General features: G+C 39.8%; 1 protein-coding gene across 1 annotated transcript; it reads right to left on the bottom strand.

The window, feature by feature from the left end:
- Nucleotides 1-725: 725 nt before the first annotated feature.
- Nucleotides 726-6,328, bottom strand: LOC102905036 (olfactory receptor 7A42-like). Its single transcript, XM_076558885.1, has 2 exons — nucleotides 6,151-6,328; nucleotides 726-3,162 (listed from the first exon to the last, which is right to left on the bottom strand). The coding sequence occupies exon 2, from the start codon at nucleotides 3,147-3,149 to the stop codon at nucleotides 2,196-2,198; it is 954 nt and encodes a 317-aa protein (XP_076415000.1). The 5' UTR covers nucleotides 3,150-3,162; nucleotides 6,151-6,328; the 3' UTR covers nucleotides 726-2,195.
- Nucleotides 6,329-15,784: the final 9,456 nt, after the last annotated feature.

The following is a 15,784-nucleotide window of genomic DNA, read 5'->3' on the forward strand; positions in this document are numbered from 1 at the left end:
AACCACATCCTCTGTTAAAGCTTTAAGTACTATAAACCACTGAGCCATATCTCCAGCATGCAGAACTAGAATTTAAGCTCTTAAACACAAGATTTTATTGTATTTTGACCTTCTGCATTTAATTATAGATTTATTTGGTGACAGTTGTCGATTGTGATGCATTGGTCAGAAACAACAGGCAGTCTTCCATTCACCCTTTCCTCCATTCCCCTGATGATAACAAAACAAAGAACTATAGCACAATATCACAATATCACAATACCACAATGGTAACAACTGAACCAGTCAAAACCCAGAAAGGTTTCCACACCCTGACATCACTAGTGTTGTCCTTTAAGGCCACATCAGCCTCCCTTATTTCCCAGGCCTGTACTCAAAAGCAGCTCTAGACCAGTCATCATTTATGCTTTTTCATCACGTGGGCTTTGTGTATGATAGATGAAAATATTATCTAGACTATGAATAATCACTGCAGAAAAATGGTGGTGTAGATTCCAGTGGGGTGATTTCTGAGCAAGCCTAGTAAACTGAATTTGATTTGGGATTCCACCCAAAGTTAGAACGAGGGAACTGATTGCTCGAAGTTTTCATGGGACCTCCCGATATGTACTGTGACACACACTACCTGGAGACACAAATCCACACAAATACAAACACACATACACAATAAAAATAGTAACAATTGTAGCCAACCATCTTATTAAATAAGAAACACAGAGCCAATACAGAGATAAAAGCCAAGAGGTCAGAGCAATAGCTAAGAGCTAAAAAACTTTACCCTTCACTATCGCGGTGGTCCTACCTCCCCGAAAGAGAGCTACTTCCTGTATGTTTGTCTTTATAAAGACTTTCTGTTCTGCCTTCTGATTGGCTGTAAGCCCAACCACATGACCTCCTCATCACTGCCTGTCTGTACAGACCTCCAGGTCTTCTATGGTTGGTATTGAGATTAAAGGCGTGTGTCTCCAATGCTGGATGTATCCTTGAATACACAGAGATCTACCTAGCTCTGCCTCCCAAGTGCTAGGATTAAAGGCGTGTGCCACCACTGCCCAGCTTCTGCGATGGCTTGCTATTAGCTCTGACCCCCGGGCAACTTTATTTATTAACATACAAATCACATTTTAGTACAAATAAAATATCACCATAAACAATGATAATAATAAATTTAAAATATAAATAGAATAAAAAACAATGTTTTGGTAGAATGAATACATAAATTTTCAAGTTGTAAAGTACAGCAGCATAGCAATAAAGCCTTGTGTATCTCAAAATGGTTAGAAGACTTCAATGTACTCATATTAAATATTGTTTATACTGCAATTTGACATACAGGATCATTACCCTGTATTGGCCATGTACATGAATTAAAACATAATATGGAAGTCAATACACGTGTTCATGTATGAAAAGAAAAATTAATGCAATATATAAAACTCTATCCAGCAGTTTAAATGCACATCTAAAGTTCACACTATCGAGAAAAAGTTAAGATGGTCCTGTGCAGAGAACAGCAAGTACAAAAGACAAAACTCAGGCTTCATATTTTCTGCAACTACAGTGAATACTGCATTAGTTGCCAAGCCTGGTTTTCCCCTGAGGGCCATGATTGCTTATATGTTAGCAAAACAAAACAAAAATAAATATTACTGTATATAATATATGTCACACATGAAGAAGTTATTTTGAAGCATTGCTGAGCAGCTGGATGAGTGGCAATAGTCATCATATACTTTCAGTCTTGTGTTTGGGAAGCCAGGACTACCATAGAGTAGAAAGCTGCTGCATAAGAGAACAAAAATCTTAGTAATGTGGCTTGCATATATTATGTACAGAGCAGGAATGAGATTAATGGAGATGCTGGGAAAAATTTGTTTGCATATATAAGATCGGTTTTATTTTTATTTATGCACGTGTATAGGGGGGTATTGTGCCTATTAATATAGGTATCTAGAAAGGTCAGAAGAAGGTGTTGCATCCCTTGGGGTTGGGGTTACAGGCAGTCATGAACTTCCAACATGAGTTCTGGGAACTAAATTCTGATCCTCTCAAAGAGCAGCAAGTACTCTTCACCTTTGAACAGTCTCTTCAGACCCTCCACGAAATATTTAGATGTACCTTCTCCATTCATGATCTGAAGACAGTGCTTGAATATCTGGCTCTGTAGCTTCAACCCCTGCAACCCAGAGACTTCTTCAGCTCAGTGCTAGGGGACAATTTAGTTTTCCCCCTAAGAGTCTTTCCAGAGCTCTCTTTACATCTTTATTCCTTAGACTATAAATGAAGGGGTTCAGCATGGGGGTGACCACAGTGTACATTACTGAGGCTCTTGCAGCAGAGTGTGAGCTTTGGGTCACAGCAGAACTGAGGTACACTCCTAGGCCTGTGCTATAAAATAAGGAGACAATACAGAGGTGAGATGCACAGGTAGAAAATGCCTTATACTTGCCCTGAGCTGAGGAGATAGCCCATATGGAGGAGCCTATCTTGAAGTAAGAGTAAAGGATTGCACTCAGGGAAGTGGCTGCCAAGAGGACAGGTGCAAGATGCATCGTGAGATAGCTTGGAAAGTTGTTTGAGCAGGTGAGTTGGGCCAGCTGATTAAGCTCACAGAAGAAATGGGGAATTTCTACATCTGTGCAGAAGGACAATTGTAGCACCACTAAGCTCTGTATCAAGGCATGCAAGACACTAACGACCATGGACAGCAGAACCAGCAGCATGCAGAGCTGGGGATTCATAGTGACTGTGTAATGCAGGGGGTGACAGATGGCCACATATCGGTCATAGGCCATCACAGCCAGGAGCAGGTTGTCCAATTCTGCAAAAACCAAGAAGAAACACATCTGGGTGATGCAGTGTTTATAGGTGATGGCCTTGCTCTGTGTCTGGATGTTCACCAGCATCTTTGGGACTGTGGTGGAGGTGAAGCAGATGTCCACAAAAGACAGGTTAGAGAGGAAGAAGTACATGGGTGTGTGCAGGTGAGACTGTGAGATGATGGCTATGATGATAATGAGGTTCCCAAGCACTGTGACCAGGTACATGGACAAGAATAGTGAAAAAATGAGGAATTGAAGGTCTGGGTTCTCTGAAAATCCAAGAAGAAGAAATTCTGAAATTCTTCTTGTGTTGTTCTCTGATTCCATAAGTCAGATGTGTCTAAGAGGCAAGGATAAGGGCAGCATGATTCTTATTCTCACATTACTGATATAGGTGATATGCTACATTTTATATTTCTAACATATTAACTTCTGAATTGTGTCCATGGAACTGGTCCTCTTAGGCAGTTCCTGATGCTAATTTTGAGAAACATTTCTTTCATTATCTGAGTATTTCCATCAGAGGTCATATATTCTACAATTTTAATTAGAAATTATTATGAACACACAATGTCTTCTGATTATGGACAGGCAGTGTTCAGGGATTTTATAGAGGTTGGTAACAAAAAATTTCATACATATGATTCAAAAGAATATAGAAAGAGAAAGAAATTATATCCACTACCTTTTGGAGTGATAGTATCACATATATTTGTCTATGCACAGACTCACCAGATTTCACACTTTTAATAGATGTGTCCATATGCATATGTATAATAACAAACAAAACTGTTTTAAAATAATTATAACATAACCAAGAGTGAAGATGCTATGAAGAAAATTAAAACAGGTGTAATTGAAAGGGAAGACAGGAACTACCTTTTTATGTGTCTGTCTGTCCAAGTGCATGTGTGTGCCTCTGGGAAGGTTTATGTATTTTAGGGGAATTGCACTCAGGACCTCCTGCATACTAAGTAGGTGACATTCTGACCCAATCACTCTGTGTAGTGGGATTTTCTTTGCCTCAAAGGCGACCCATCCTCTAATGAGGCCTACTTATATGACAACCAAGTGTTTTGAAACACTGCTCAATGTTCACTGGAAATGAAATTGCTTCATAGTGTGAACCACAGTTTGACTTAATAGCAAAAAACGTTATTTCAACATTGATATAATTATAAATTCATGAAAAAAAATACAAAAATCCATCACAATCAGGCCACAGGGCCGATTTTACAAAAGGATGTGAAACAGCTAATCTGCACTATGAACACTGACTTTTAGATATCTATGGCTGTTATTTAGTGAGAAGGTAGGCAGAGAACTAGAAAAGAACATTCTAGAGTCTATTAACCACATTCTCTCCTCTGCTACATTTTCTCAGACGCCCTCACTCTCCCTATGTTTAACTTCCGTGTCCACAGTCGCACAAATGCAAGAATTACCTGCTTCCTTTAGTGTAGGGAGGCGCAGGAAAGGGAAGGGAAGAGTGATTATGATGCCAGGCACCGTTTCTATTGTGTTGCCATTTGTAACTGATAATTGATCCCTAGTAACAACTCACATGCATGGCATACAGCAGGGTAACTCCACACAGGTGCACAGCATGCAATGATCACAGCAGGAACTTAGTGTTGCCCTTTCCTTCAGCACCCATGGGCCCTTTGTGTTGAAAGACTTCACATTCCCATCTTGTAGTTTTCTGTTTAAAAGCCATGTGATGAAGCACAAGCATGGAGGCTTTGAAGTGATGTTTTATTTGTTTCTTATGAAATAAACATTAGACATGGAAGTATATTTTAGGAGGCCTCTGAACCCATGCAGCATTATTGGGTAGCTGCTTGACCTCACTGTCTCCTCCCCTCGCTTCTTTCCTTGACCCCAAGGACTGCTTCGACTTTATATAACAGTCAGTTCTAATTTTTCATTAGTGTGTTCAGTGTGAACCAAATATATAAATTAACAATTATTTGATGACATCACAAGGGTAAATAATTTAAAGTCAAACTTCTGAAGACTTGAGAGTAACCAAATATGATTTAAAAGAAACACTTCCAAATGCACGGAGACAGCTTTGTCAAAACTTAATGTGTCTCATAGAGCTGTGTGTTTGGGTATGCTCAAATCAAATACATGAATGTTACTTAAATGAGGAGGAGAGTGAGTGTCCTGTAAGTAATGGATGAAGGTGATAATGCCCTTCTTTGGGAATGCATATCATTATAGACATTCCAATAGCAAAATAAGGAATAACAGAGATGAAGAAAAACACTGGAATCATGTACAAAAATGACCTGAAGGGGAGACAGGACATACAAATAAATGGCATATTGCTGAATTCTTTCTGAAGAATAGAGGCAAGTTGGACACAAGTGCGACTAAGGATTAATAGATTCATGCACAGAGAACAAACTTTTGCACATTGCTACAAACAAGTATCTAGGAATAAGAGAGGAATAGGGGATAAGCAGACAATTTGTGAAAAAAAGAAAATGAGAGAAATCTAATATGCTGAAAGAGTACATTGGATATCAGGAATATAAATGTTCCCACAATAACAGACAAGAGAAGACTTCATGGGCATTTTCAGTAGAGAAAGGAAACAACCAACAACCTCATAGCAACATTCAGTTTTTCAGAGATTGGAATAACTGTAGTGTGTGTGTGTGTGTGTGTGTGTGTGTGTGTGTGTATCCAGAATGAGAAGTGATACTTTCAAAAACATTTCACAACTTCTCTTGAAAAATGAGACTTTTAAGAATGCCATTCTCTGATTTTTCTCATCATAAAAGCAGTACAGTGAGTCTCGTCTACAAAAATGCCATTATTTTTGTGCATCAGAGTCCTGCATACACCTTCAACCTTTTCTTTTGTTGTTGTTTTGGTTTGGGATTTTGGAGACAGGGTTTCTCTGTATCAAAGCTCTGGCTGTTCTGGAACTAGCTCTACAGACCAGCCTGGCCTCAAACTCATAGAGATTTGCCTGCCTCTGCCTCACTAGTGCTGGAATTAAAGACATGCACCACCACTGCTCAGCCTTCACCTACTGCCTTTAACTGTGAAGATTCATGGGTAGTTCTTACACTGGAGTAAACTTCTACCTCTATCCCAGATCCCTTATTCCATTTGTGATTCTGTTTCTGCCATTTCTTGTAAGCAGTGAAACTGGCATTAACTACTTTAATATTCATATCTCAACATAACCTGAACAAGAAGTAAATGAGTGGTGTGGTATGCACTAAGAGCAATCACACTACTCTAATAAGGACTGGCCCTTGAGTCCTCAGAGGAACAAGCCTGGGGTCAATTACAGAGCTCTGACACTCACCTGAACTCTCTTTGAGGAAGGTCCTGTATAGCAGCAGCTCAGGCCTCTCCCTGAATGGTGGAGACTGAAGCTGTGAACTGGACCACACAGCACAAAGAACTGAACACATGTAAGATCTCAGAAGCAATGTCCACATACACCCTCTCCACTCCCGCCCAAGACTGCACACTCTGAGGATCCTCCGAGGAGGAAGTTACAGCTTTCTATATCTGCTCATTGGGTGCATTTCCCTCTCCTTACATCATCCTACTTTAACCACCTGATGATCCTCTGGGACACAGGCCAGGAAAGACAAGAATTTCATTCTGTTGATTCACAGCAGACCAGTGACTTTTGATTATCTCTTCTCCATGAACTTAACTACTCTCTAGAGGGCTGGCCTCCTAACATCTTTCCTTCCTTGAAGCCTATAACACAGAGGGCCTGTCTTCAGTCAAGCCCAGGAATCTTGAAATTATTGGTCAATGGATGGTACAACAAATTTAAACATTCAGAAAACTGTCACCGCATCTGATCTCAAAAATTTGTGTGTATGGTTGTTTTCCCTGAATATACAAGAGTGCATTGTGTGTATACAGTGCCCTTGGGAGCCAGAATAGGTGACTTGATTCTATGGAACTGGACTTAGAGATGGTTGTGAGCTATCATGTGTGTTCTGGGAACAAAATCTGGGTTGTCTACACGGCAACAAATGCTGCTAACCACTGCTCCATCTCTCCAGTCCCCCTTTAACTTTCATTGAGCTTGGTCTTTGACAATTTAATACAAGTATCACACACATTCTGATTGTCACAGACCAATCCTAACTCCCTCCTATTCTTATCATTCCTACTCTGCCCCCTCCCTAGAAGTTGCTTCCCTGCTTCTTGTATTGTTGTTTTTTGTTTGTTTGTTTGTTTGTTTGTTTTGTTTTTTTTCAGACTCACTGAGATTAACAATATCATCTGTTTGGCCATGACTTTGGATCTATCCACTGAAGGCTGGTTGGGTTCTCATTGGTTACAAAACTAAACAGAATGAGTGTCTCTCAACAGGAATCTCTTAGTAGCCAGTCATCTGGGAGGAGCAGAGCACCATGATTTCCCTAATTCAGACATTGTGATGTCATGGCTGTAGTGCCTTTACCATGCTCAGAAATTAGCACCTTGCATGTGTGGCTGTCTGTGTAGTCCCACATAAGACCTCTGCTCCTTATACTTAATTGTGAACAGAATAGGGGAGAGGCATATAGAGGTCCTGTTTATGACTGAGCTCTCAACTGTCACAGTACTTTGGGCTGCCAGATATGCTTCTGCAATTAGAAAAAATAGATCTTATTTTCTAATTAAAGCTATGAGTGTAATGTCTATGAGTGTAAACATATATATTTAGAAGGAAGTGTGGGTGCACGACAATTTATCTAAAATATAGAATTAATATTTCTTCCTAAGGTCTAAGAACTTGTCAGGCTTGCTCTTTTGACTGTATTTCCTGTACTGGGTATGAATTCCCTTTTGTGGAACAGGGCTAAAATCCAATCAGAAAGCAGGTGATTACAACCATGAGAATCACGTCAGTATTGCAATAATGCTACAACCATATTCTTGTTCAATTTAAGGACAGATTCATGAGAGGAAAAACATAATTGACACTGTTAAAGAGCCAAAGGGCCAAGAACATGTAACTAGAAAATGTCATGAGAGCTGGGGGAAGACCTACTACTATTATTCTGCTAAATGGATATTTTATTAAACCAACTCCTTGTGACTTATCCTAATATCCATAGAGTAGTTCATCTCTAAATTCTTATCTTTTTAATAAATTTTAAATCACAATAGATGGTGGTTAACACAGAAAACTACAACTTGGAAGGTGTAAAAAATACAAGACTATGAAATTCTCAGCCATAAATAGGATACTTACATCACATGCTATCCTCCCAAGGCTCAGGTCTTATTGCAGAAAGATTCTAAGAGCCAACGGCAATGGATGGCTATAAGAAAACAACATTTCTGGATACAGCATTGCAGTTGCTCATATGAACTCAGAGTACTTATTGCAACATTCACATTCAAGGCAGATACAATCCTAGTATTCATCGAGAATTTAAATATGAACTCAACATCCTAGCTAAGGACCTCTTGACTAAGGAGATCTACTGCTCTGGAGGAGAGCCAGCTTTTGTTAAGGTTGAATCTCCTGGTAGGTCAACCATATTCCAGTCAAAGACAAAACATACAAGAGTATAAATTCAACAATAACAGTCCTGGAGGAGTTTAAAAGCAAAAAGAGGGAAAAAAAATTTGCTAAGTAGACAAGAGAGAATCTAGGAAGACTTAGGGAAAAGGTGAATATGGTCAAAATACATTGATGAAACCATGAAAGAACTAGTAAAAATGAAATTATGCCTGGCAGTGGTGGCGCACGCCTTTAATCCCAGCACTCGGGAGGCAGAGCCAGGCGGATCTCTGTGAGTTCAAGGCCAGCCTGGTCTCCAAAGTGAGTTTCAGGAAAGGCGCAAAGCTACACAGAGAAACCCTGTCTCGAAAAAGAAAAAAAAAAAAAATGAAGTTATGTCATTTGCCCAGAAATGGATACAGTGGAGGGAGATAAACTAATTAAGTCAGTCTCACAAAGATGAATGTTTCATGTTTTCTATCATTTGTGAGTCTCAAGTACAAATACAGAAAATCCTATTTGTAAAGAGGACATGAAATTCTAACAGTCTGAGGAACAGAGAGGGCTTATGGGAGGTGAAGAGACTACAATATGGAGGCAATACACTCAACATACATTTTATACTTGCATTAAAATGCTCTAATATAGCACTCTATAATACAAAAGTTTCTTTTTTAAAAGTTTAATCATATTCCGTGTCAGGCTGTATGTACAACATAGGAATAGTTGGTCAATCCAAAATGGACTTATTTTTTTTAAATGGGGCATGTGTCTTTTGCTTTGTTTTGTTTTATTCAGTTTTTTGTGAATTTTGTTTTTCTTTTGAAGACAGAAAAGAATGCAAAGATGAATGGTAATAATGGGGTCATCTGGGAGGGGCTGGGAGAGACGAAAGTATATGACTAAAATATATTGTAGAAATTGTAAAAAAAAATCAAAACAAAACAAAAGGACTACTTAAGTTCATGTATTACTTATTACAATAAAACTAAATTAATTAAAACATTTAGATCAAACCCTGTAACTGGAGCTGGAGAAACAGTTTGGTGGTTAAGAGTACATGGTGCTCTTGCAGAAGACCTGAGTACAATGACTCACAGCATCCTGTAACTAACACCACTTTCTTGCCTTTGGGGCACTGACACCTGCATATTCCCACACAGACAGATACCCTACACATGTAAATCAAAAGCAAAACCTTTAGAAAAAAAAAAAAGAAAAACCTCTGAGGTCATTACACAGTCATGATACTGAAATTCATACTTTATGTTCTTGATCCACTGTAGGTATTGATGCCTCCCAAAAAAACCACTCTTCCCACACTAGAGTAGAAAGCTTCATTTCATCAAAAACTTGAACACACATTGTTTTAAGTAAGAACTCTTCATGGTTTTAAAAACATATTTCAATCACATTTAGGACTCGATTAAGGCTTTGTTCTTTTACAGCTCCATGATTCACAGCATGGTTCTGGGAACACAGCCGACTGGAACATTGTTTATTTCATACACATACATACATACTGCAACCCAGAGAATTTCAACTGTTCCTTGAGAAATAGCTTCACACCTTATTTGTACCGAGTTCTACATCAGTGTGACAAACAATACATCCCACAGCAAAATCAAGATTGCATGGTCAAATTGGTACAGATGCTCAGAGGCTTAAAGGATGTAAGGAACTTGAGTATGCACATTTAGAGTAACTTGTCATGAACTTAAGAGAATCTTTCATCAAAAAGAAAGAATTAAAAACAAATATTTGTATTACTATTAATGAAGTTTAACCTATAACTGTATCATTTCTGAAATTTCTGTGATAACTATAATCTATATTGATGTAGTTTTTTCAGTCCTCAAAGAATGTGATATAATCCTTAAAATCAATATTCAAAGGTCAGTAGTTTAGAGTTATAGTAATACAAGCATTGCTATCAATAAAATGCATAAGTTGAGAGACAATGTATTGTGGGAGTAACCGAGGGCAGAGTGAAACCACCAAACTAGACTATTCCATACTTGGGAAGAAAAACACATTCAAAATGTCAAGACTGTCTCTGAGGGACAGAGAGAACAGCAAATGGTAGGGAAAGCTTTGCAAGTCTTAAAGGGGTATGTGTGTGGTGGGGGGGCATGGAAGTGGGGACAGCCTGGAGGTTAGAGTATGGGCAAGAAGAGCCTGAGAGTTCATGTGGAAGCTTGGAAATGTGTTATAGGTATGTCTTAGTAGGAACAGAAGAGCCTTGAGCTAATATGGGGACTTTGGTAGGTGTTAGATACCTGCGAATGAGGAACTAGAAGTTCCATTGCTGGAGGGAGTTGGCTGTAGGGGCAGATAAGAGAAATAAATGTCTCTTCATGACAAACAAAAACCCACTTCACAAGTTTCTGAAGAAAAGTGATTTCCAGCTTTTGTTCAATTAGCAATCCTCTTTAACTGGTCAGGGTCCAGCCCGAGTCCCCACTGTCATTTACACCATTGGCTCTGGCCCTGTCATTTTGGGGGGCACTTTGTACCTAATGGTGGTAACTAACTAAATTTTAAAACATGACATATGAGCTGTTCATTTCAATAAGTGGAATGAATAAGCCAGGAATAATTTCATATACATACGGTCACAGCCTCTCAGTACACAGAGGTAGAGGGAACATTAGTTAATGTCATTCTGCTGAGAAGGGTATGAAACCCTGTGTTAAAATTGATTCAGGGAACATGGAAGAGAAACAGTGTGGCTGGACGGAGAGCCTGTGAGAAGGAGCACTGAGACACTATGTTAAGTAGGAAGAGAAGACCAACACAGAGTCACTGCCACTAGTATTTGTGGGACTAACGATCTTGTTTTCTTATTACTGTAATATTAAGGATAATTCAATTATTGATCCAGAAACTCTTAAACTTTTACAAAACTTACTTTTAAAATAGGCACCTTCTAAATATTTTGTGGTTTATAAATTGTATAGTTTCTTAATATTAAATTACAGATAATATACTGCATCATATAGTTAACTTAAATAAAGATTATTTAAGTATACTGGGCATGTACAAATTCCTATACATGTTCATTTGCACAAAGCATGGACATATCACAGATCAAAACTAAACCCCAAATGGTTACAGGCTAAGAAGTATACTTTACAACACTATGTAGGCAAAAAGGAGCTGACACAGACATGTTGGACAGTTTATCAGCAAATATATTCCTTGACAGCCTTTGAGAATAAGACAAACTTAACATGGAAATATTTCATCTCTGGAAAAGTGAATTAAACAGCTTGTATATCATATGCCTTAATAAATAAGATATGTATGTATATCATACACATGCATACATGTATATATGGTATTCATTCAATACACATACATATGCATACACATCACATATATATCATATATACATATTATATATATTATATACAAACACAATAACTAAATAAAACCCAAAGGAGATAAAAGGGAGGAAGAGTGGAGTAAGCCTTATAAGTACACCCTGAAATGTACAACTTTAGAAAATGTGTAGGTGAAGGGGAAGTTAAAAAAACAGGAAGAAAAATAGGCAATATTCACAAGCGAAGGTTGACACTAATAAAATGAATTTGAAATTCCACTAATAAACTTTAGCAACAAAAGTAAAACTGAAAAGTCTTTTTAAAAAGAAAATTGTACAAAAATGTTGGTGTTAAGGCTGGAGAGATGGCTCAGAGTTTAAGAGCACAGATTGCTCTTCTGGAGGTCCTGAGTTCAATTCCCAGCAACCACATGGTGGCTCACAAACATCTGTAATGAAATCTGGTGTCCTCTTCTGGCTTACAGGCATACATGCAGACAAAATGCTATATACATAATGAATAAACCTTAAGAAAAAAAATTTTAAATGTTGATATTCTTAACATAATGAACGTATTGCATAAATAAAACTGTGTGCACAGTTACAGACACTTAGCCCATTACCATCACTGCAGGGAGTATGGTGGCTCACATATACTGGAGCAATAGCTGAGAACTACATCCTATCCTGGTAGGCAGACACACACACAGAGAGAGAGAGAGAGAGAGAGAGAGAGAGAGAGAGAGAGAGAGAGAGAGAAACTGGGCACCTGGCATGGGGTTTGTAAACCTCAAAGCCCATTCCCAGTGACACACATCCTCCAAAATGCCATACTTTCTCCAACAAGGTTACCCCACCTAACTCTCTCCAAACAGTTCCACTCACTGGGAAGCAAGCACTAACAATACGAGCCCATGGAGGCCGTTCTCACTCAAGCCACCACAATTCCTACGAAGTTCTTTGAATGTGGTTACTCCCCCTACTCCTCCCATGTCTCTGTTTACTCCTACTCCATCACAGCAGTCTGTCTTTTTTCCCTTTTCATTGTCTACTCAGTCCTGTGTACACTGGTCATACACTCAAGGGTCTGGGAACACCAGCTGGAGAGAGGTTGACCTAAGGGGCTATACCCCGAAAGAAAACAGACGTGCTGCAGCCCAGGGGCTATCAAGTGTCAACAGCTCCTCAGTTAGTGACCGGTGCTCGTGCACTCTTTGTGATTTTCTTGTGACTACACGGTTTCTACCACTCTTAGCAGGCCCTCACTTCCTGTTCCTAAGACCCAGGTCTGGACAGCTACCACACATCCATCTAGCGTAGTTAGGCTTTCTATTACTATGGTGAAACACCATGACCTACAGCAACTTGGCGAGGAAAGGGTTCATTTCAGTGAAAATGTCCTGACATAATCCATCATGAAGGAAGTTGGGAGAAATCTGGAGGCAGGAACTGAATTAGAAGCCATGAAGAGTATTGTCTGCTAGGTTTCCTCTCCATAGCTTGGTTGGCTTGTTTTCTTACACAACCCAGAACCAAATTCCCAGGGATGTTGTGGCAAGCCACAAGAATATATCATAGAGATTAAGCTGTGTATTAAAGCTATACTTTGACCAGCCAAGGGTCTGTCAAAAGGCAAGCCATTCATTATGAATATTTGGTGTTATGCAGCTTTTAATATTTCAGCTGTCTTCTGTTATGGAATTCTTGTGTGCCCAAATATCCCCAGACCATTTGGAAAACAGTTCAGCTCCTCAGACCTGCTGAACTTCTAGGTAACTAACTCCCCCTCTGAGCCTAGGACACAGGCTGGCTGAGGATGCATGGTTTTGTTTCTTGTGCAAATGAAACTCAGACCATCCCCTTACCTGGAGGCCTCGTGGCTCTCCAGAAAAATTGACTGAGAATAAAAGAGCATTTTACATATCAAGGTGGAAGGTAGGGTGGAGCAACATTCCTGAGGAGGCAGAGAACCAAGTGGTGAGGGAAAGAAGAGACAGGCATTTTCTGTAGAGGCAGACAGACCAGCATGACCAGGGAGAAGAGAAGAACACAGAGGCAATGTAGATGAGATCCCTCCTCCCACTCCTCTACCTCCACCTACCTCCCCTCGACCCACTGTTCATTCTCTCCTCCAAAAGGGTAAGTTCTCCCATGGGGGTGGGGACAGCAAAGCCTGGTACTTTCAGTTGAGGCAGCCCTCAGCCCCTCCCACCTGCCTCAAGGGTGAGCAAGGTGTCTGACAATAGGTAATGGGATCCAGGAAGCCAGCTCATGCACCAGGGATAGATACTGATCACACTGCCGGGGTGCCTCAAAAAGGCCCAGCTACATAACTGTCTCCCGTATGCAGAGAGTCTAGTCCAGTCCCATGCAGGTTCCACAGCTGTCAGTCTAAAGTTTGTGAGTTTCTATGAGCTTTGTTCAGTTGTCTCTGCAGATTTCTGTATCATGATCTTGACTCCCCTTGCTCATGTAATTCCTCTTCCCTCTCTTCAACTGGACTCTCAGAGCTCAGCCTGGTGCTTCATTGTGGGACTCTGCATCTGCTTCCATCAGTTACTGGATGAAGGCTCTATGATGACAGGGTGTTCACCAATCTGATTACCAGGGTAGGCCAGTTCAGGCGCCCTCATCACTATTGTTAGTAGTCTAATCTGAAGTCATCCTTGTGGATTCCTGGGAATTTCCCTAGCACCAAGTTTCTCCTTTGCCCCAAAATGTCTCCCTCTATCAAGGTATCTCTTTCATTGCTCTCCTATTACATCCCTACCCCAGCTTTATCATCCCATTTCATCATATTCTCATCCTCCATCCCCTTCCCTCTATTCCCCCCCCCACACACACACAGTTTATTCATGGAGATCTCCTGTTTCTTCTTCCCAAGGTAATCCATACTTCCCTCTTAGGGTCTTCTTTCCTAGCTTCTCTGGAGCTGTAGGTTGTAGTCTGCTTGTTGCTGGAGAGCTTCTCTCCAGGTTCCCCAAGCTCCGCAGTCCCACAATCCACTTATAAAATAATCACTCAGACGCTTATATCACTTATAAACTGTATGGCCGTGGCAGGCTTCTTGCTAACTGTTCTTTTATCTTAAATTAACCCATTTTTATAAATCTATACCTTGCCACGTGGCTGGTGGCTTACCAGAGTCTCTACATGCTGCTTGTCCTGGCGGTGGCTGCAGTGTCTCTCCCCAGCCTTCCACTTCCCAGAATTCTCCTCTCTCCTTGTCCCACTTACTTCCTGCCTGGCAACCTACTTCCTGCCTGGTCACTGGCCATCAGTGTTTTATTTATATATAGAGCAATATCCATAGCACTTCCCCTTTTCTTCTTTTTTTTAAAAAGGAAGGTTTTAACTTTAAAATGGTAAAATTACATATAACAAAACAATTACCGAGCAAGAATTATAGTTACAATATTAAAGAAGATGTCCTATCTATCTTATATTTGTGAGTTTAAGGTTTTATGTCTAACTTATCTTTTATCATAACTAAGGAAATTACAACTATCTAGTTTTCAACCACATCAAAGACCTGAGAAGGAACATAATGGTACCTGAGAAATGGTAGATGGATGCAAGCAACTTTCGGGAATCTTGCAAAAGTAGACCAAGACAGCTGGCAGCCTGGACAGTCACCTAATGTTTCTCAGCATTGTTGGTGCATTCAAATTGGCTACAGGCCTAGAGTCTCTGACAGACCATTTTAGAAGCAGGAATTCTGAGAGACCATCTTACCCTGTCTTGGCAGAGTACAGTGGTCGCTTTCCTTGTGTCCCGCTTGTCCAGAAAGGACAGCATTATATTTGTACTGTCAGCCATCAAGGCAAGGGCAGTTCTTTGCCCAGTAGGCCATTTTGTGCCAAAAGACAAACTTCCCAATGGAAATGTCTTAGAAGCCCAACATTCTCTCGGGATCAAATTGGTGCAGCCAGGAGCAATTGTGTCTCATGTCAACAGAATTCTAAGTTATTTAAATGCCATATTCTCTAGGTCTATGAAGTGTTTGAAGATTACCTATCTATCTGAAATATATCTATGTATATCTAGAAGACTTAACTAACATGGCTACAAATATGATTATCATAGATGACTAATTATTAATCTATTTTTAATTATCCATTACAATTTTAAATGAGTTACATAAACATAATA

This window comes from Peromyscus maniculatus, chromosome 22 (assembly GCF_049852395.1).
Source record: "Peromyscus maniculatus bairdii isolate BWxNUB_F1_BW_parent chromosome 22, HU_Pman_BW_mat_3.1, whole genome shotgun sequence".
Lineage (NCBI taxonomy): Eukaryota > Metazoa > Chordata > Mammalia > Rodentia > Cricetidae > Peromyscus > Peromyscus maniculatus.

What these genes read in the sequence shown, in the direction of transcription:
- LOC102905036 (XM_076558885.1), bottom strand. Translation starts at nt 3,149, where the DNA reads ATGGAATCAGAGAACAACACAAGAAGAATTTCAGAATTTCTTCTTCTT.